The sequence below is a fragment of the Papaver somniferum genome, chromosome 8, assembly GCF_003573695.1.
Source record: "Papaver somniferum cultivar HN1 chromosome 8, ASM357369v1, whole genome shotgun sequence".
Lineage (NCBI taxonomy): Eukaryota > Viridiplantae > Streptophyta > Magnoliopsida > Ranunculales > Papaveraceae > Papaver > Papaver somniferum.
In genome coordinates, this window is record NC_039365.1 from 114,487,312 (window position 1) to 114,510,033 (window position 22,722).

Consider the following 22,722-nt stretch of genomic DNA (forward strand, 5'->3'; position numbering starts at 1 on the left):
ACAATTTATGTCCTAGTCCGAGACATCTATAAATAGGCTAGAAATCAAGACTTATAGTTTCGATCACTAACATTGAAAAAAATGCTTGAGATAGCAACGCATGCGAGTTCGACCGAGCAGGGCTCTAACAATCTCCCTCTTTGTCAATTTTAGTGACAAAACTATCAATACATATGGATTACAAAATAAATAAAAATTTGTATCTTCTCATCCAAATACTTGATCTCCTTGGCATTTTCAACAAGACTCGAAAACTTCGCCACTTCCAAGTACTCCATGATTCTAAACGTGTTCAACTCAGCATCATAGTTCTTGAAGATCCGTAGCGATAACAATGAGAAAAAAATGCTCTCAATCATTGTTATACAATGTCATTTTATTATTACACAACATCCAAGTTCAATTGTATCACAACTTTGACAACAATACTATGGTGGTATGTATCACTCCCCCTTGGTCAATACTTCATCTCAACATGAATACCACTCCCTCTTACATAATGATACGTAAACCATATGTATTTGTAGTATGAAACTACACATTAATTCTCCCCCTTTTTTTTAATCTAAATTGGCAAAGGTACGAAAACTAGTGGGATCCTCATGAAATTTTCATAGAGATACTTCATGACCAAAAAAGAATAACATACCAACTAATTTAGATGCAATCATAAAGCCGAAGCTAAATACATTCATCAAGGAGTTTATAAAGATACAAGATAACCCCTATAATATTCCACATCCGCACTCGCCACAAAGATTACGCAATTAAGCACAACTTCAAAAAGAAATCTCCCCCATAAAATGTCATTCCCGAAAAAAACAACAAAGACGACCTTGCTTTTACAAGAAAAGAATGATTTCTTTGGACAACCAAATCACATGAAAACATGAATTTTTATCCAAAAATCTCAATTGAATCAACCACAAAAATGATTAACTCAATTGGTAATGCTCGATATAAGAGAACTTACGGAGAAACAAAGTATGTGCACAAAAATGTGGATCGGAGATCGATCAATACTGCAGAATACACAAGGATTCATTCTATTTTCCATCACTATTTTCACAATGACATACAATAGATATAATCCTTGAAAACAAAAGTTTTATCCTTTCTTCCATCAAATAATGACATAAAAGGCTTTAACTTTTGTAAGTCAAAAGTTCATTCTATCTTTTATCAATACTTTCATACCGACATAATAGAGATAACTTTTGAATAAGTATGGGACTGTCACAGGTTCACGGACGTAAACAACATATCCCATAAAAATTTGCAATATATAAAATCATAAAGATTACAATTGCAAAAATTATCTACCAAAAACTTAAAATTTAAATAAATAAATCTAAAACATGAAGATGAAAACGTTGGACATAGCTATGTGTACTCACAATATTGGTTATTCCAAACCCTAGTAATCCTTCTAAAAACACAAGAAATAAATTCTCATAAGAAGTTTCCTAGACAAAATAACAATCACAAGAGATAAGACATGGAGAGACCAGCCAACATCTTCATCATCGGAAACCATAAGAGTGGCTTGAATCCTGTGCATGTCATCATTGATATCCGGAAACTTGGTAGCAATTACAAGTAATTGTTCTTGAACACACCTTACTTTGGCACTAATCTTACAAACATCTCTTTGAATTTTATGAAGAAGATTCAAGGAGGAGGAATCACATGAGCCATCAAGTGTGTTGCTTCTTTGTCTCTTGCAAGCATTCTCCTTCATGCGATTGAAGGTGCAAGGGCGTACTAGCTTGGGAGTACCAATAGAGTTCCAAATCGTATCTATAGCAAGGGCATGACAAATTTTCCCAATCAAGCAAGGAAATCCAAGCTTCTTGTTGGTAGACGTCATTGACAATATTTAATAAGTAATAAACCCACAAGAAAATAGACCAATTCTGCAAATTCACGACTCCAACGAGAATTCTCAATCGTGGAGGGACAAAGATTAGGTATTCCAAGTTTACCAAATGACATAAAAGCAAGACTAAGATTATTAGTAGTAATCTTCCCTTCATTCCAAGCAACACTCTTACCACAAAGTCCAATGAAGATGGTTTTATAAGAAGGACGTTCATGACTAGGTCTTGGAAGGCAAAAATTCCCAATGGGGATATTAGTAATTCTTGAGATTAACTCTCTATTTACATGAATCCTTTGTATATTAACCATGTTCTTAAATTCCATGTCGTCAATATTAACATCATAGATGTTAGCATAGAAGATTCTTGTAAGAGTGTCAAAACCTTCACCAAGACCATCAAAAATATTCCCAAGCTTGAATTTTTCAAAGAAAATTAAATCCCCTTTATGTCCACTAGAAAAATCCAATTTCTTTTCTAGAATAAATCCTTTAGTTGGAATCCTTTCAAAAACTCTAGCACAAGAATCATTGACAAATCTAATCCTAAGAGAATCTTGATCTATAGGAAAATTCATGCTAGAAGATAAAGAACCCAACTTTTTTGAAATTCCTTTTGGAACTTTGAAATTCATCATGAGATCTAGAAATTGGAAAGGAAGACAAGAGGAAATCACTTACTTGGAATGAACCTTGAACAAATCTTTTTCTTACTTTTTATCCAAGGATGTTCTAATGGAGAAACCATATGAACCCTAGACGTTCACGTACGCGGACAGGGTGGGAGGAGGAAGAAGGTATGCATGCTCCTTCTTCATATATCCACTAATGGGCTTGGACCCGTTTCTGAACCGCGACCAACAAAGGGAATGTAGGATTTTCTTTCATATTCACACACCAGGGTTGTGCAACCCGTCAAAATCACAATTGTAAGGAAAGACGGTGCATTAGAAAGCTTATTCGAATATTATAGAAGGACAGAATAACATATTAACCCAACTATACACAAATCAAACCATTTCTTGCCCCATCTTAAGATATATACAAATGGGGTAGTGCCAGGCTTGCTACCAAGTGGCAAGATGTGCAGAGAGTTCCTCATGCACCATTTGTGGTTGATATTTATGATCAATACCAGCGATATAATCATAGTAATGATGATAATCAGGGTTACTAGAGCTTTCTAACTTTCTCTTCATATGACCAGAAAGATTTTTCCGATAACTTGAAACTTTGTCAACAACATGAGAACCCGTTGTATTGGACGTACTTGTGTTGACAGATCTTTAGTTCGTACAACATGATTGCATGATTTTATATGTACCGAACTTTTATCAGATCGATTCTTAATCTTAACTTAATTAAGTTTTTCTAAGAATCTAAAAACACTTTCAGATGCTCTAAATAGATCTTTGTCAATTGATCCATCACGATAATATTCCTCAAAAAGATTAAGAGTTAATCTAATGAGATTCCATATCTTTGAGCGTAAAGAAGGTTTTATCAACCTTCCTTTCTTTTTTACTTTTTCTTTAGATTGTTTTTCATCATCTAAGTTTTCCAAAGTCTTAGATGAAATGAGATTATCATGAAAAACCAGAGGTTCTATCCATAATAATATCTGGACAATCTTTTCCTTTAGTGTACTTGATTTAAACATGAATGTTAATGCATCTTCTTATGCTTATATTTGTGACTCCTGACATGTTTGGCATGATAGACTAGGACATGTTAATTTCAAATCCATCGAAAGACTTGCTACTTTAGGTTGTATTCCTAAAGTAAACAGTGACATAAGTCCTAAATGTGAAATTTGTATTGAATCTAAATATGCAAGAAAACCATTTAACAAAAGGGTTGAACGTAGTACAGTTCCCTCAGAAGTAATCCACTCGGATTTAGGAGATTTGAAATCAACACCAACTAGAGGTGGTAAAAAATGGTACATCACTTTTATCGACGATTACTCACGATATTTTCAGGTTTATCTTCTTAGAAGTAAAGATGAAGCTTTAGAGGCTTTCAAACTATATAAACTTGAAGCATAAAACCAAAAAGGTAATACAATTAAAACTCTTAGATCAGACCGTGGAGGTGAGTATGTGATACCTATTGGACAATTTTGTAAACTTAATGGCATCGTTCATGAAACTACTGCACCTTATTCACCCAAGTCGAATGGAATAGCTGAAAGGAACGAACACTTATAGATATGGTGAACGCTATGTTAGCTAGTTCAGGGTTCTCTTCGAACCTGTAGGGAGAAGCGATTCTCTCTGCATGCTATATCTTGAATCGAGTTTCACTTAAGAAATCTGATAAAACTCCATATGAATTGGAAAGGAAGACAACCTTCATATGCATGCTTTAAATTATGGGGGTGTTTTCCAAAGTATCCATCCTCGTTCCAAAAGAACCAAAATAGGACCTAAAACTGTGGACTGTGTTTTCCTAGGATATCATGAGCATACTAGTGCATACAGGTTAATGGTCATCAGTTCTGACCGTAATAACATTAGTCTGAACACCATAATGGAATCTAGAGATGCAGTGTTTTTTGAACACATTTTTCCTTTAAGGTCTGGACCTCGCAAAAGGGTCCATGATGACCTTACAGATGTTCCTTCGACTAGTCATCCCCCGTCTCTAGAAGTTGAGACCGAACCTAGAATAAGTAAGAAGGTTAGAACCAAGACAAGTTTTGGTCCATATTTTGTGACTCTTACGGTAGAGTCTGAACCTAAAACCTATAAGGAAGCTATGAATGCTCCAAAAGCTCCCTTCTGGGAAGCAGTTTCGATAAATGACTGGAAGTCCATTCAGCAAAACGAAACTTGGGAGCTTGTAGACTTACCTCATGGTAGTAAAGCCATAGGTTGCAAATGGGTCTTTAAAAGGAAGCGTAGAACGGATGGAACTGTAGAGAAGTACAAAGCTAGGTTGGTAGCTAAAGGCTATAGACAAAAGGAAGGATTAGATTTCTTTGATACTTATTCACCTGTCACTAGAATCACTTCTATTAGGATGTTGATTGCTATTTTTTCTATTTATGATACATCAGATGGATGTTTAAACTTCATTTTTATATGGTGAATTGAATGAACAAATTTATATGCACCAACCTGAAGGTTTTGTGGTGAAAGATTGTGAAAAAAAAGTATGAAAATTGAACAAATCTCTGTACAGTTTAAAACAAGCACCTATACAGTTGCATGAAAAAATTGATCATGTTATGATATCTAATGGATTTAAGGTTAATAAATCTGATAAATATGTTTACATTAAATCTGTTGATGATGCTCATGTTATTGTGTGCCTGTATGTTGATGATATGCTCATATTAGGTAGTAACACTGATATCATTAATGCCACTAAAAGCATGCTTAACAAAAACTGTGACATGAAAGACTTAGGCTCTGCTGATGTAATCTTAGGGATGAAAATCAGAAAGAAATATGATGGATATAGTCTTAGTCAATCTCATTATACTGAAACTTGTAGTGATCTACACTACAAATGGATCTCAGGCAGCCGGTTTCTGCCTTAGAAGATAAGAGACGGAGAAGAAGAAAAAAGAAAAAGATGATTTAGATTAAAATTCCATAAGTTCTCTTACAACCACTCACCGAAATAAATGAACTAAACACCTGACTAACTCTTGTGAGACAAACGAGTACAATAACAACAACACTAACATCATTAAATTTAATGGCTACAAAAGAATTAAACTAACGGCACCAGAGAAAATCTTCGGGGTACCCTCCTCATAGCACTAACTCAAGACAGGGTTATGACAACTATCCTCTACTCAACCAGATCTTTGTCCTCAAGGATCAGCTTTGGAAATTGCTTATTCATCAATAATTTATCCTCCCAAGTAGATTCAGATTCGGACATGCCCTCCCATTGCACCAATACTTTAGTTACCTCTTGTTGATTATTCTTGGAATTTCTTGTGGATAGTATCTTCATGGGTATGGTTTGCAATTGTCCTTCCAAATCAGTCGGTGGTAGACTAGTCTGCACCACTACACCTGCTCCTACTTTTGTCTTGATCTTAGAAACATGAAAGGTGGAGTGAATTCTGCAACCAGTTGGAAGCCTTAGTTTGTAATCCACAATGATTATTTTTGCCACCACTTGGTAAGGGCTAAAGAAATTTGCAGCTAGTTTTAGATTTCTCTTCAGCTGCACAGTAGCTCCCATGTAAGGCTGCAATCTCAGATATACCCAATCTCCCACAGCAAAGGTCCTCTCTGACCTCTTCTTGTCTGCATGTTGTTTAATTCTGTGTTGGGTAGTTTCAAGTGCTTCCTTAAATAATCCATCCATTTCTTGCTTTTGCTATGAGTAATCATCTACTGTTGCATCTATCCCAGCTTAAGAAGACAGAATGCTATATTGTGGAAGAGCATAACCATAAAGTGCTTGAAATGGGGTGAGTTTCAAGCTTGTATGATATGAAGTATTAAACCACCATTCAGCTAGTGGTAACCAAGAGGGCCATTTTGAAGGTTTAAAACTAGTCATACATCTGAGGTAAGACTCTAGACAAGCATTTACTCTTTCTGTCTATCCATGTGACTGAGGATGGTAGGCGGTGCTCAAATGTAATGAAGTACCCACTTTAGAAAATAGCACCTGCCAAAAATTACTGATGAACACAATATCTCTGTCTGAAACAATTGACTTTGGCATACCATGTAGCTTGTATATGGTATCTAGAAACCTCTTAGCTACTGAAGATGTTGTATATGGATGGATGATGGAAATAAAGTGGCTATATTTTTTAAATCTATCCACCACAATTAAAATTACTTCCCTACCTTCTGACTTGGGTAACCCTGTTATGAAGTCCATACTAATGTGTTCCCAAGCCCGATCTAGTATGGGCAAGGGTTGGAGGAGCCCTGCTAGAGGTATGTTGAACCCCTTGTGTTGCTGGCATATGTCACATTCCTTGACATAAGTGATGACTTGGTTTTTCATTCACCCAATAGAAATATAACTTTTCTTTTTGGTAGCTTGCATGCCCCCCTAAATGTCCTCCAATAGTAGATGAGTGAATAGCAGCAAGTATTTTTCTTCTCATATCTTCAGTACTACCCCACATATATTCTTTGCTTATACCTTATTATCCCTTGCTGGTGTGAGTAGTGGTCCATAGCCTTTCCTTCCACCAATAACTCAGGAATTAACCTTTGAGCCATGGCATCATTAGTATAACTTTCTAGTATCTCTTGTAACCAAACTGGCTGGACTTAACAAATAGCTTGACACATGGAAGTTCCTCATGTTTCCACTCTTGAAAGGGCATCAGCTACAACATTATCAGTTCCCCATACTTTAATTCATATGTATACCCCAACAGTTTTGCAAGCCATTTTTGCTGAAGCATTGAGTGTAATCTTTGTTCTATGAAGTATCTTATACTTTGATGATCAATATAAATTGTAAATTTGTTGCCCATCAAATATGTTCTTCATTTATTGACTGCCATGACTACTGTCATCATTTCTTTTTCATATGTGGACATGGATAAAAATCTTGCACCCATGCCCTTGTTGAAGAAATCTATAGGACTTTTCTATTGCATTAGAACAACTCTCACTCCTAAATCACATGCATCAGTTGCTAGCTCAAATGGTTTTGAGAAATCTGGAAGTATCTACACAGAGGTTGAAGTAACAGCTTCTTTAAGTTGCTCAAAAGCTTATTGGTCTTCTGCATTCTAAAATTAGTCTTTTTAAGTAAGTCTGTCAATGGCTTGCAAATAAGGCCATAATTATTGACAAACTTCCTGTAATAACCTGTAAGGCCTAGAAAACCTCTAAGATACCTTAAGGTGGTGGGTATAGTCCATTTCACCATGCAGGATATCTTCTCTGGGTCAGCCGCAACACCTTCACTGGAAATGATATGCCCAAGATACTCAATTTGGGACTGTCCAAAGGAGCACTTGCTGAATTTAGCAAAGAGAGAATGCTCCTTGAGTATGCTGAAGGCAGTGGAAAAATGTTGGAGGTGAGTTTCCATGTCTGGGCTATAGATTAAGATATCATCAAAGACTACCAAAATGAACTTCCTCAAATAAGGTTCAAAAATGTCATTGATTAAGGCCTGGAAGCTTTTTGGTGCATTTGTAAGGCCAAATGGCATGACTAAAAACTCATAGTGCCCGTGGTGATTCTTGAAAGCAGTTTTGTGGGTGTCTGGTAGATGAATTCTAATTTGATGATACCCTGCCCTCAAATCAATATTGGAGAACACCTTAGACTTTTTAAGTTCATCTAGAAGCTCATCAATGACTGGAATAGGATATCTCCTTGATGGTAATGTCATTTAATCTCCTGTAATCCACACAAAACCTCCAACTACCATCTTTCTTCTTAACTAAGAGTATGGAAGATGAAAATGGACTGTGACTGGGCCTGATAACCCCAGAATTAAGCATTTCTTGCACTAACTTCTCTACTACCTCCTTCTGAATGTATGGAATACTGTAAGGTCTCTGGTTGGGTGGAGAAGATAATGGTTGAAGTGGAATATAGTGGTCATGTGCTCTAGTGGGAGTGAGAGTAGTAGGTTCCTGGAATATGCCTTTAAATGAATCAAGAAGGGGTTGGAGTATGGTAGGTATTGTGGGTGTTGAATCAGTACCAGTGATGGAGAATAGGTGACCCACCAAGCCATGTTTGTGTTTCTTCAAGTACTTTTGACAAGACTCTCCTGTCATAACTGAGATGCTGGTGGACTCAGCATTACCTTGTAGAATAACCTCCTTCCCATTTTTCTTAAAAGAAATAAGCATATTCTTGAAATCAAATTTAACAGGAGAAAGTTCTCTCATCCAATCCACACCTAGAACCATATCACAGCATCCTAAGGCTAAAACCCTCATATCAAACTTGAAAGAATGGCCTTGCATTTTCCATTGAAGGTCTGGACATTTAGCACTGCTTATTAATTTATTTCCATCAGCCACTGCTACTTGGAATGCACCTGTGGGTTCCATATAACAGACACACTGCCTGGCTAACTCAGGATCAATGAAGCTATGTGTGCTTCCACTATCTATCAGAATGGTGAATTTTTTCTTATTTTTAATAGACCCCAAAATCTTAACAGTGTTTTGGGTGATATTACTTGTCAATGCATGAACTAAAATCTCTACCTCATCCTCTGTCACCTCTTGGATAAGGGGGGAGTTGGTAGGTGACTCATCTTCAGAAGTAGAAGTTCCCTCATCATCTCCAACAAGCATGAATAATTGTTGTTTAATGCATTTATGTCCTTTGGAGTAAACTTCATCACAATTGTAGCAAAGCCCCTTCTCTCTTCTAGCTCTCATATCAGCATATGTGAGTCTCTTGATGGGTGGAAGATTTGTAGTGGTGCTGGTGCTGCCTCTTGGTGATGGAGACTTTGGTTGTGGGCTAGACAATATGCTTTTGTGGCCTTGTGGAATAAATAGTGGTGGAAACTTGGTAGTCTTGGCCTTCTTGGCAGTATTTTGTAACAAAACCTCTTGCATCCGGGCTAGGTAAATAGCCTTGTCTAAGGTAGTTGGGGAGAACATTTGAACTGCTATTCGCAATTCATCCTTAAGTCCACTGATGAAACTAGAAGTAAAATACTCCTCTGTAAGATGCTTATTCTTAGCTAACATCAAGGCCTTCAGTTCTTCAAACACTTCTTGGTATTCCAAGACTGTACCAACTTGGATCAATTTATTTAACTCTCCCACTATATCATCATGGCCTAATTCCTGGAATCGGGAACATATAGCCCTTTGAAATACTTCCCATACTAAGGATTCCTTTCCAGTTTGATAATACTGAAACTATATATCAGCCTTTCCTTCTAGGTACATAGCTGCTAAGTGAATTTGTATACTTCATCCATAGGATGTAACTGAAAATACTTGGTACAATTCCTAAGCCAAGATCTAGGGTTGAGGACATCAAACTTAGGAAAATCAACTTTAATCATATGAGTGTGAATGAAATTAGAGTTCTCACCAGTATCCCAGCTTCATGTAGATCTGCATGGAAAACCTGGTTGAATCGGGGTTTCTAGAATTCCTCCTCCATTAGATGCCGATGCTTGATCCCTCAATTCATTCAAGGCTTTTTTTGCTTCTGCCTTAAACAGATCCATCATCGAGGATAATAACAAGGGTGATGGTGTGTTTTGTTGTGTGTTTGAGATCTTGAATTTCTTTAGCCAACGTTTCTAAGCTTCGAACTCAGTTCTAGTCACCATGGTGATCAAGGTCACTCAGAATCGAGTGCTCTGATACCACTTGTAGTGATCTACACTACAAATGGATCTCAGGCAGCCGGTTTCTGCCTTAGAAGATAAGAGACGGGGAAGAAGAAGAAAGAGAAAGATGATTTAGATTAACATTCTCGTAAGTTCTCTTATAGCCACTCACTGAAATAAATGAACTAAACACCTGACCAACTCGTGTGAGATACGCGAGTACACTAATAACATTAGATTTAACGACTACAAAAGAATTAAACTAACGGCACTAGAGAAGATCTTCGGGGCACCCTCCTCATATCACTAACTCAAGACAAGGTTATGACAAAACTGTACTTAAGAGATTTAATCATGAAAACGCTAAACCTGTATCTACCCCTTATGATCCCGTTTGTAACTTGAAAAAGAACAAAGGTGAGGGAATTTCTCAACTCGAGTACTCTCGCGTTATTGGCAGTCTTATGTATTTGATGAACTGTACAAGACCTGATATTGCCTACAGTGTGAGTAGATTGAGCAGGTACACTTGTAACCCTGGGAGGGATCACTGGAATGATCTCTACATAGTTCTACGCTACGTGAGAGGCACTTCGAACTATTGCTTAAATTTTCGAAGTATCATGTTGTGCTAGAAGGGTATTGTGATGCCAACTGGATATCAGACTCAGATGAGTTCAAACACTAGTGGGTACATCTTCACACTTGGAGGTGCGTCTGTGTCATGGAAGTCTTCCAAACATACATGTATAGATCGATCCACTATGGAGTCTGAGTTTATAGTCTTGGAGAAAGCTGGAGAGGAAGATGAATGGATACGAGCTTTCTTGGGAGGAATTACACTCTGGCCCAAGCCTGTGTTTTCGATCGCAATCCATTGTGACGGTCAAGCTGCTATTGGTTGCGCAAGGAACAGTGTATACAACGGAAGGTCTATACATATACAAAGAAGACACAAGACAGTGAAACAACTAGTCTCTACTGGTATTATCTCTATAGACTTCGTAAAGTCCAAAGATAATATTGCAGATCCTTTGACGAAAAGCTTCTCTAGAGAGGTAGTTATATCCACATCGAGGGGGATGGGACTTAATCTTAGAATAAATCACCATGAAGGATACTCAACCTTGCGAATGGATCTCCAAGGTCAAGGTTCAATGAGACAACTAATTTATGGTGATATCGAGAAAGCACTATCTTTGTCCCTCCTTATGGTGTAACTGTGTGATAGTGCTACATGCATGAGTTAGGATGATCTGTTGAGATCTTAATGGGTTCCATGGATTTGTTTAAAGCAGGGTGTGGCAGGACACTCTTAACGGACTCACTATGTGGATGTTGGAAGTGGGGCCGCTTCCTATGAGAATTTGAGCTGATTCTCTAGAGACATTCATTAAGTCCGGGATTTAGCCTATGGCCAAAAGGGGAACAACGACAAGAGCTTGGCAGCTTTCCTTTGATACCTCTAGTGTGGTTGTTATTTCTGAATTTCCTTCACTGTTGGCGGTTCAAGACATTGTGTTCACCATTACAACAAGCAGTTCCGGTAACCTCTCACTAAGTTAAGGTTCAATCTCTGTGACACCTTAGCCAAATTTTTATGTCTTCTGTTTTCTCGTGTTTTATCGATATGTTTTATCATTCATGTGGGGGATTGTTAGAAAAAACGGGTTTTGAAAAGCATGGACCATGACTTGATCCCTAGACCTATTTCCCACTAGTTGTTTTTTTATTTGAATAAATAAAACAATAGTCCCACATAGACTAAAACCTTAAGAGTTTTAGACTTAAATACCATGGGGTTTTTCCTAAAGGGCATGGCCCTTTGGGTCTACACACCTTTGTGTGAGGGAGAAGACCTAGACTAGGGCAAGGTTGCCTTTCCCGTACGCGCGGTACTTCGCACGGAAGCACGCACGCCGCCGCCACCGTCCGGTCGATCGGGCCGGGTGCGGGTGCGGGTTCGGGTTCGTTAGATCCTACAAAAGCTTTTAACTGTTTTCTACACACCTGCTTTTCTGACAAAAGCAAAAGCTTTGAGTCTTTCTTTGTCCCTGTTTTCTGTACGCGTCAGAAAAATATTTTTCTCTCAGCTTTTGTCAGTCACCCGTGAGAATCTTTTATTGTTAGTAACGGATAAATTTTTGGTAGACTATACAAGAAGTTCTCAACCCAATTTTGCAAGACAGAAACATAAATAACTTCACTTCCTCTCTTAAGTTTTCTATGCTACTGTTTTTGTTTTACCGTAACCATTTCACTTCTTCATACATCACTGCCAAGCTCTTAGAGTACTCTCTTTGTATGCTACATTGAGGAGTACTATCAGTAGTTGTATTCTGGAGGCATCTCGTCAACAGCTATAGCATCTACAAGAGGAGTAACAGGCGATATTGCCTTTAGGTCAGCATATCTCATACGTGCCTCTACTTTTTCCTGCTACATGTATCACTGCATCTCCCGAAACATCAATCAAGGGTCGGTTTGAGCTAAGTATTTTTTCTCAATTAATTAAGATCGTTGTTATTACGCCCAACAGAAAGAAGGTCGGGCACGTTAAACATGTAAATTACATATTATGCTGTAAAACATTTCTTGATAGATGATAAAATTACCAGCACATTACAGGAAGAATTGCTCATAGCGAATTTTATGTACAGTAATTGGCAAGGCATGTGCTTTAATAATTACACTCAAATTCTCAGGGTTTCCAAAATAACTGAGAATATGTTACGAGCATACCTTTATCCCTCCTTCATCTGCATTTCCTTTATAATAGCAAGTGCTTCACATCTTGTTTTCAACTCTTTGGCCGATCATGAGAGGAAGAAAGACACCAAATTCGAGTCTGAGAATCGGGCATTCAGTAAACTTGCATTTAAGTTGGTAGATTCTAGAACAACAATCTACCCATATTTGAGCATCAATATCTTCTTTATGGGAGCTTGAGGTCAACACTCTAAGACGAACAAACAGCTAGACTTCCCATACAAGACTATGTACAAATTAGAAGGGGCAGTCAGCATCTTCGCCATCTATAAGTCATCAGACCATGTAATCATGTACAAAGAAAAGGGTATCAGGGATCACAAGAGGCAAAGAATTCATGTAGAGATAGAAACGTATGAGATTCTCCTTTGCAAGAGTTGTTGTGTCTACCACATCGTCGTTACTCGTAAGAACCCACAAGTCTTTTGAGGTTACTCTTTTTAGGCTACCACGACAAAAAGGGCAGGATTGAGATTGCAAATTCCTAGTCAAAGAAAACAAACAGCACAATTATGAGTCAGTAGGATGCAATTTCCCTCGTGGAAACAGATTAAACAGGAAATAGAACTAAAAATAAAGTCTTAGTTACCAATCATGGGAGCAGTTAAGGCGAAGGGAATGCCCACAGTTGGGTAAGACCATCCTAGTACAAGCTTCCATACAAATTCCACATTCATCATCCGTTTCAAGATCCTTGCTGATGATCCTTCTCCTCTCTTCGGCCCTTTTCTTTTCCGAGACATGTGTAAACCAACTCATCTTACATTTTTCCTCCAGTGCGGTTAAGTCGCCCTCTATTAGTTGAAGAGACGGATATATTACAGCCGCAAGAGTGTTTTCATTTAGAAAGCCAATATGACAATTATAGAGGAAAAAAAGCCATAGTATTTGAAAACTTGGCCAAAATACGAAATCACATTACGAAGCAAGAGATAAATTGTTGTACAAACCATAGAATTCCGTAAGACTGGCTCTCCTTTCATGTGAAGATATAGTTGTTTTGCCGTCAACGTGTACCTGAAACAAATTTAAGAAGCTTAATTACAGGTTACTCACTTACAGAAATGTGGGAACAAGTTGTTGGAAAAACGATTATTAAAAATATTTTTTAAAGATTTTAATTTAGTGTTTCTTTTGTGAATGAAAACTTATTAGACCCACATAGTGGAGTTTCCACTCTTTAGTTGTTTTTAAGAGACTATATAAGATTTTTAGTCCCACATAAGGGAGGAGCTCTTCTTAACTTGAGTTTGTCAATTACATAAACAAATTCACTTCTTTTGTAAAAGTATGAAGAAAAAAAAGGTTGCTCTATATTCTAGAGGGACCCCTATATGGTAAGGGGTGACTCTATATTTTAGAGGGACCCCTAAGGGAAAACATGGGAAAGGGGTTTCTCTATATTTTAGAGAGACCCCCAAGGGAAAATATTTTGTATTGCTTTCTTTAGCATTCGCGATTTTCCTTAATGTTTTTTCAGAGTTGCCAAGCTCAAGTTGAGCATCTACTACATATGTTAGTAGTAGGTGTATTAGGGTGTTTTATCCTGGAGATATCCGTCCTGTGAGGGCTATAGCATCACTCTTGAGTGTAGCCGGGCGCTAATGTCTTAAGGACAGCGTGTTGAACACGCGACTCACTCTATGTTCCAAAGTTTTGCTCTGTTGCTGTTGCGGAGATATGGGGAGCTTGTTCATTTCGTCAAAGCAATCACTTCCACTATAAAGGAGCTAAGTATCAATAACTTTTTGCTTATTTGATTTTTCTTTGTTTTTGATTGTTGCACCCAACAATCTTAAGACATTAGTTATTTGTAATAATCGAAAATGGTTGGTCTTGTGAATCATGGATGTTAATTGTGGAGTGAAAAACAAAAAACGAATTTTTGGTCAGCTGTAGAGTTTCGAATTTATCTCTCAACATAGAAGGAATTTCGATGACCCCTTTTGACACAACGTAGTAGACATCCTGATAATTACCCGCGTAAAATTTCAGAATTTTTGGAGTTGTAAAAATATTTTTTTGATATTTTACAAAACAGAAAAACGTTTCTGAAAAATTCTGACAAGCAGAAATTTGTTGTTAACTAAATTAATTTTTGTGGGGTAACCATGAGTTTTTTGAAACGCTGATTCAAACGAAGTTTGTATATCTAGATGTTATCTTCAAAACTCATATTTTACTTTCTGATTTGGAATTGTGATTTGTGAATAAAGGTGTCATCTCCGAGGGACATGGATAATAGCCGCATGTGGTTGGAAACAAATCTTCCAAAGATGGCAAAGGTGAGAACATCGAACGCCACACTAAGCGTGGTCTTCATAATAAAGGTATGTTTCGTAAACCTGAATCTAGCATTACTTTAATTAAGGGTGATTTTTATGTTTGTAAATTCCTAGCCATATGGCCGTAAATTGTAGACAACGTAAAAACCTTAATAAGTAGTAAGTTAATGTTAATTTAGTTGAAAGAAACTAGAACGAGTTCAGTCGCATGATGTCGGAAGTTATTTTAATAACCAATGTGAGAGATATTGATGGGTGGACTTTGGAGCCACTAAGCATGTTTGCTGAAACAGAGACCTGTTCACCTCCTATTAGAGGATAGGGGATGTCGATAAACTCTATATGAGTAACTCATCTGCAACAGAGGTTGCATAAAAGGAAAAGGTCGAGCAGAAGCTCATATCTGTAATATTCTCACATTGAATGAAGTTTTCATGTTCCGGGCATATGCAAGAATCTTGTATCTTTTTATGTTGTAGATGGTAAAAGACTGAAGATCTTAAGTGAATTTAGAAAACTTGTTATAACTAAGGACAGTGATTTTTTAGGCGACGGTTATAAGACTTAGGGTCTTTATAAGCTTAAAGGAAAATATGATAAAATAAACATAGTTGATTCTTGTGCTTTGTTTTGTGTGATTTTGACATGTAAATTATAAGTCAATGCATAAACTGGATAGCATAGGCTACGTACCCAAATTTAGTTTGGATATTGAACACAAAAGTTAAATTCGCATGGAATCAAAATATGATAAAAAAAAAAAAAACCTTTTAGCAAAATGTTCATAGAAATTCTAAACCCTTAGAATTAATTCACTCGGACCTAGTTGACATGAATCCGGTTCAAACTAGAGGTGGTAAGAAATGGTTTATTACTTTTATAGACGACTGTACTAGGTATTGTCATATTTATTTGCTTAGAGGTAAGGATGATGCCTTAGAACCTTTAAGATGTATAAAATTGAAGTTGAAAACCAAATGAATACTACCATTAAAACCATTAGGTCTGACCGTGGTGGTGAGTATAAAATTCCGAAATGAGATTTCTGTGTAAAACATGGCATAATACACGAAGTTACCCCTCCTTATTCACCTTAGTCGAGTGGTGTAGCTGAACGTAAGAACCGTACCCTTAAGGAGATGATGAATGCCATGTTAATTAGTTCAGGATTACCTTCGAACTTGTGGGGGGAAGCTGTCCTCTCAGCCTGCTATATGCTGAACATAGTACCTTTTAAAGGATCAGATAAAACTCCATATGAACTATGGAAAGGTAGACAACCTTATTATGCATACTTCAAAGTGTGGGGATGTTTGGCTAAGGTTTCCATCCCTAAACCTAAAATAGAGGACCCAAAAATATAGCTTCGTCCATAACATTTACCGAAACCCCACTCTACTAAGAAGCTTCATTTAGTGAAATGGACAAAGTTCGTCTGAAGCAGACTTGGGATCATGCTAGTTTACCTCCGGGAAGTAAGACCATAGGATGTAAATGAGTCTTTAAGAGGAAACGTAAGATAGATGGAACTGTGGAAAAATTATGAGGCTAGGTTGATATCTAAAGGATATAAACTAAAAGTAGGTGTACATTTCCTTGATTCTAATTCGCATGTGACAAGAATTACTTCTGTTGAGATGCTAATTGTTATTACTGCCATAAACAACTTAGAGATACATCAGATGAATGTTAATACAAGTTTTATAAAGCCGTGAATTAGATAAAGAAATTTACATAAACCAACCCGAGGACCTTGTATTGAAAGGTTGTGAAGACAAAGATTGCAAGTTGAACAAATCTTTGTATTGTTCTCAAATAAGCACGTAAACAGTGACATGATAATTTGATCATGTGATAATGAGTAGTGGATTTAAGGTACTGAATCTGACAAGTATTTTTGCAAGTAACTTGTTAAGGATGCCTATGTGATTGTATGCTTGTATATTGATGATATGCTTATACTTGATATAAACGTAGATATAATTAATTCCACTAAAACATACGCTGAATGATAACGTTGACTTGAAAGACTTAGACCTTATTGATGTAATCATAAGGATGAGGATTAGAAGATAATCTAACATTTATAGTCTTAGTCATTCTCATTGTGTTGAATTTGTGCTTATGAGATACAATCAGTCTGATTGTGAGCATGCCTTACTCCGTACGATTCTTCTTGTAGATTCGAGAAAAATAAGAGTAATGGAATATCTTAACTCGAATACTCAAGAGTTATAGGATGTCTGATGAATTTAATGAACTGTAAGAGTCCATACATTGCGTATATTGTGAGTAAGTTAAGTATATATACTTGTAGTCCAGAACAAGAGCATTGGGATGCGCTTAATAGAGTATTATGGTACCTAAAATACTCTATTACCTTTTGTTTTATTTATGAAAGGTATCTTGTTGTCCTTGAGGGACTTTGTGATGCAAACTGGATAGTTGACTCAGAGGAGTCTAAGTCTACCAATATGTTTTCACTCTAGCAAGAGGGTTTGTTTCTGGAAGTTTTTCAGACAAACATATATTGCTCAATTCATTATGGAATCTGAGAGTATTGCGTTAGATAAAGCACGAGAGAGGGCCGAGTGCCTAAGATGCTTTTTAGAAGACATTCCTCTCTGGCATAGGCTTGTGCCAGCTATATCTATACATTGTATTAGCCAAGCTATAATAGTTAAAGCTAAGTAATAACTAATCTCAATCGGCGTTATTTCCATTGATTGGCTAAAGTCCAAGGAGAATTTCGCGCAACCTTTGACGAAAGGTTTGTACAAAGAGATAGTCAAAAATGCATCGAGGGGGTTGGGGCTTAAGCTCATATATTAAACTTACCATGAAGGATACTCAACCTTGCTGACTAGAGATCCCATGATCAAGGTTTCGAATGAGAAACTAATTTGTGGTGGGTAAAGGTAAACACTATCAGAGATTTTCATTCTCTGTCCCTTCCTTGTGGTGTAGACGTGATAGTGTGACTGCATGTGGAGGATGAGTTTTTAATAAGTCTTAATGAGTTCTATAGTTTCAATTTAAGATTGAAGTGGAGTGTAGCAGTAAACACTCTTGATGGAATTCACCTATCTGAATGGGGAAGTGGGTCGCTTCCTATGAGAATATGAGCTGATTCTCTAGAGCATTCTAAGAAACAGGATAAGTCCAGGGCCAAAACGGACACAACGGCACGAGCTTGGCAGCAACCTTGGAGATATCATGCGTGGTTATTATCGCGGATTACACCAAACGCTAGCAGTTCAAGACATCGCGTTCACTGTCTAGCAAGTAGTTCCGGTAATCTCTCACTAAGCAAAGGTTCAAGACCTCATGGACACCTCTGCCTATAGTGGTATTTCCTGTTTTTCGTTTTTATCTATTTTTAATTCCTTTTGAGAAAATGAGTTTTATGTTGTTTTTATGGTCTTGGTATTACTAGTTCTTAGGACCTAAGGGTCACTAAGGTTTCACTAGTTCATGATTTTTCACTTTGGTGAAAGAAACCTTTAGTCTCACTTGTGAGAAACTAAAGATGAAAGCTCTCTATACTATTATGATTTATGCAATTCATAGTATGACCCTGGGATCAACACACTACTGTGTGAAGGAGAGGACGTTGAAATGGCTAGTATGAATTCAACATGCACGATCTGTCTTTCTGTTCAGTCAGTTCGGGTCGTGAGATTGGGTTGTTGATTTACCAAGATCTATCTGTGTTTTTCACGTTTTATTGAGTTTTCATTCATGTGGGGGATTGTTGGAAAAACGATTAATAAAAATACTTTTTAAAGATTTTAATTTAGTGTTTCTTTTGTGAATGAAAACTTATTAGTCCCACATAGTGGAGTTTCCACTCTTTAGTTGTTTTTAAGAGACTATATAAGATTTTTAGTCCCACATAAGGGAGGAGCTCTTCTTAACTTGAGTTTATCAATTACATAAACAAATTCACTTCTTTTGTAAAAGTATGAAAAAAAAAGGGTTGCTCTATATTCTAGAAGGACCCCTATATGGTAAGGGGTTGCTCTATATTTTAGAGGGACCCCTAAGGGAAAACATGGGAAAGGGGTTTCTCTATATTTTAGAGAGACCCCCAATGGTATTCTCTATATTTTAGAGAGACCCCCAAGGGAAAATAGTTTGTATTGCTTTCTTTAGCATTCGCGATTTTCCTTAATGTTTTTTCAGAGTTGCCAAGCTCAAGTTGAGCATCTACTACATATGCCAGTAGTAGGTGTATTAGGGTGCTTTATCCTGGAGATATTCGTCCTGTGAGGGCTATAGCATCACTCTTGAGTGTAGCCGCGCGCTAATGTCTTAAGGACAGCGTGTTGAACACGCGACTCACTCTGTTTTCCAAAGTTTTGCCCTGTTGCTGTTGCGGAGATATGGGGAGCTTGTTCATTTCGTCAAAGCAATCACTTCCACTATAAAGGAGCTAAGTATCAATAACTTTTTGCTTATTTGATTTTTCTTTGTTTTTGATTATTGCACCCAACACAAGTAAAATGCAATAGTAAGACATAACAAATTACCTTGTATATAAGTATGTTAAGAAGACCTAGGTAGTTTGGGAGGGTATCTGTACAACTACAATCCATCCATTCAATCAAAAATATAAACAATAGAGCAAGAGGATTGAAAGACAATCTCATTTGAAGACATTCTCCCCCATAATCTCTTGGAAGAGAAACTTCCCTGCAAAAAACACATACACAAACTCAAATACCATCGGTTTCAGCCTCTTAAACAAACAATCTAACTATGTTTTCTCAGAAATTAACACAATGAAATGGGGTTTATCTTAAACCCCTCAAATAAAGAAAGAAAAAAAAAACATCTTTCTTGGTTTCTGATAAATAAAGCTAAAACTCCTACCGTAACCAATGATATGGGTTCTCATAATTTATGATTTGCTTTTGCAAAACAAAGACGACTTCAACAAAACATCATGAAAATAAAGTACAAATCAAAAGGAAAAACGAAGAAGGTAGGATTGAAGAACACCATGAACTTACAAAGCATTGGCATGTTGTATATCAGCTTCAAGAGCTTTGACAGATTCTTTGTAAGACAGTTTCTGCGAATGTTTTTGCATCATCTCTCCTCTTTCTATGTCCCTATGTTTTTGTGGAGTCAGAGGAACAAATTTGTTTAAGAGAATATGAAAAGCAAGGGAAAGTGGAAGTTCCTCCCAATGAAAAAAGGAGTCTTTTGGTGGGAAGTTACATTATTATGTAGTAGGACGGTTTTAGAGAGAGAAAGACACAAAACTTTTCCTTTTACTGGAGAGATTGCTTAGAAATGAAACTTGTATCAAACTTCAAGTCAAGAAAGGGATACCTTCATCTAGGGCTGCACATGAGACGGAACGGTACGGGTTTTTGTCTAACTCAGTACATGTACCTCCCTATGGTCGGTACCTGTACTTTGTACCTTATACCTGTACCTGTGTAGTACGGGATGGGACCTGTACCTGTTTAACTTGGGACGGGACGGGTCCGGTTCTTTACCCGTAGCATATCTAGTTATGTAAAAAAAATAAAGCAAAAATACTTGAAAGTTCTAAGCTTAAAAACTTTAACTTTTAAGAGTCTTAAGACCTGAATTCATACATTAACAAAAATCTTTAAACTTCTAAATTAGCTTCGGTTGGAGAAGATTGTGCAACTTGTTGAGCATCAGCAGAAGGTGCAGGTACAGATGTAGGGTGAATAGAGGAACCAATTTCAGTTGCAGCTTCACTTTGAGTTGTATTTGCATCCATCTGAAATGAAAAAAAAAATTAAAGTGTTAAACAAAACAGAGCCAGGGCCACCTGCATCTTAGAGCAGATAAGAGTAACACGATGAGTCAGAACTATAATCTTTCCACAACAAGAGATCAAACCAAAGATGACCAATAGGCCGTAAATAAACCTAAAATCATCACAAATACTTAATAAATATCATAATTACGAACAATCCACTACAAATTAGGTTCACTCGTAACCTAGATTTCTCTTCCTAACTGATTAATCAACCAATTTAGAACAAATTAAACTAAAAAAATCAGAAAAAGAAAAAACAGTAACAAGACTACAGTAAATAACAATAACGAGATAACATATTAACATACCTAATAGAGTAGAAAATTCACGATCAGACTCCGACTAGAAGGAAATTGGCGCCGGGATTCTGTGACAATCACAGCAACTCACTTAGAGAAGAAAAGAGAGATGAGATAAACAAGTAAAATTAGGTAAATGAAACTAGGGTTTGAAATGAAACTCACCGTCTTCTTCAAAGAAACTATTGGTTAGCACCACAAATTCAAAGGAATTACAGAAAGCTAATTTGGATTTCAAAACCAATTTCACATAACCATGTTGCAGATCATTCTTTCAATTTCAAAAGAAATTACATATCCTTAGATTATAACAAGGACTTACTTATGGCAATGCCTGAAATTGAGATATGTTTCTCACAAAAAATTCAATTCATTCATACCCAAACATAACTGAAGCTTATCATGATTTCTTAGTTCCATACAAAATCAAAATCAAAATCAAAAATAAATAAAAACCAAAATTGAACCCAAAACATAAAACTAGAGATTAAAGATGACCTTACCTCCATTTTCAGTAGGAACTGAAGAATTATCACTGACAGATGACCTCAAATCTCCGTTCTCTACTTCCAACTGCAGTATTATTCAAAACGAAATCTATTAGAACATGAACCTTGTTCTTCAGAGTACATAAACCCCAAAAAAAAATACACAAAGACCAAAGAACAAAGAGGATTAAACGATCTTCAGATTCTTCACCTCTTTGTTGATACAAAAGAAAAACAATTCTTCAGAGCAGATCCATTTACATAAATGGATACTGAAGTCTTATACAGATGATGTTGATGGAAAGGAAATCAAAACTAAAAGTTTGGCATCTTCTCTTCTCTGAGAGGAAACTGAAAAACGAGAGAGGGAAGAAGGAAGAAGGAGAAGGAAACGAGGAGAATCTCCGAGAATACGATGGAGACTAAGAAAAGGGTATAACCCCTAATATCAACGGCCAGGATTTAATCCTAAAATCAACGGATACAGATCCTCGGTACTACGGGACGGGGATAGCCTAGAACCGTTACTTGTACCTACTCTAGGCACGGTACCAGTTTTTGGTACTTGTACCTGTCCCGTATGATCACGGTTCCGGTACGGTACCGGTACGGTTCCTGCGGTTCCGGTACGGTTTCATGGGACGGGACGGTTCCTGTGCAGCCCTACCTTCATCATCTTCTAAAATAGTTATATCTCTCTTCTTTGCTTATATCTATCCTTTTCCTTTGGCTTCATTTAATCAATTTCCTTAACTGAAGAATATTTATGTGTTTGTTTCTCTTCTCTTCTCTTTTGTTTTTGTTTTTTTCTTTTTTTTTTGTGTTGCTAAAAGTCATTCAGTTTAGTAATCTTTAAAGTATAGTATTCTTTGCTTTACTAAAGCATAATGTTCGTCTTTGTATATGGATAATCGAATAATAATTCACATTT

At 36.9% G+C, this 22,722-nt stretch overlaps 2 protein-coding genes and 1 long non-coding RNA gene across 3 annotated transcripts; all 3 read right to left on the reverse strand.

Annotated features, from left to right (window-relative positions):
- Window positions 1-7,513: 7,513 nt before the first annotated feature.
- Window positions 7,514-10,039, reverse strand: LOC113305945. The gene is made up of 4 exons (XM_026554937.1): window positions 9,937-10,039; window positions 9,751-9,827; window positions 8,258-9,647; window positions 7,514-8,121 (listed from the first exon to the last, which is right to left on the reverse strand). Exons 1-4 carry the CDS (start codon window positions 10,037-10,039, stop codon window positions 7,514-7,516), a joined length of 2,178 nt encoding a protein of 725 aa, XP_026410722.1.
- A 2,857-nt stretch (window positions 10,040-12,896) lies between these two features.
- On the reverse strand, window positions 12,897-20,374 carry LOC113302368 (E3 ubiquitin-protein ligase AIRP2-like). The gene is made up of 5 exons (XM_026551281.1): window positions 20,214-20,374; window positions 19,731-19,893; window positions 13,865-13,930; window positions 13,503-13,738; window positions 12,897-13,397 (listed from the first exon to the last, which is right to left on the reverse strand). Exons 1-5 carry the CDS (start codon window positions 20,294-20,296, stop codon window positions 13,190-13,192), a joined length of 756 nt encoding a protein of 251 aa, XP_026407066.1. The 5' UTR covers window positions 20,297-20,374; the 3' UTR covers window positions 12,897-13,189.
- Window positions 20,375-20,748: 374 nt separating this feature from the next.
- LOC113303782 lies at window positions 20,749-22,181 on the reverse strand. Its single transcript, XR_003337759.1, has 4 exons — window positions 22,003-22,181; window positions 21,807-21,876; window positions 21,313-21,371; window positions 20,749-20,962 (listed from the first exon to the last, which is right to left on the reverse strand). It is a non-coding gene; the product is annotated as an uncharacterized LOC113303782 (long non-coding RNA).
- Between the last annotated feature and the right edge of the window lie 541 nt (window positions 22,182-22,722).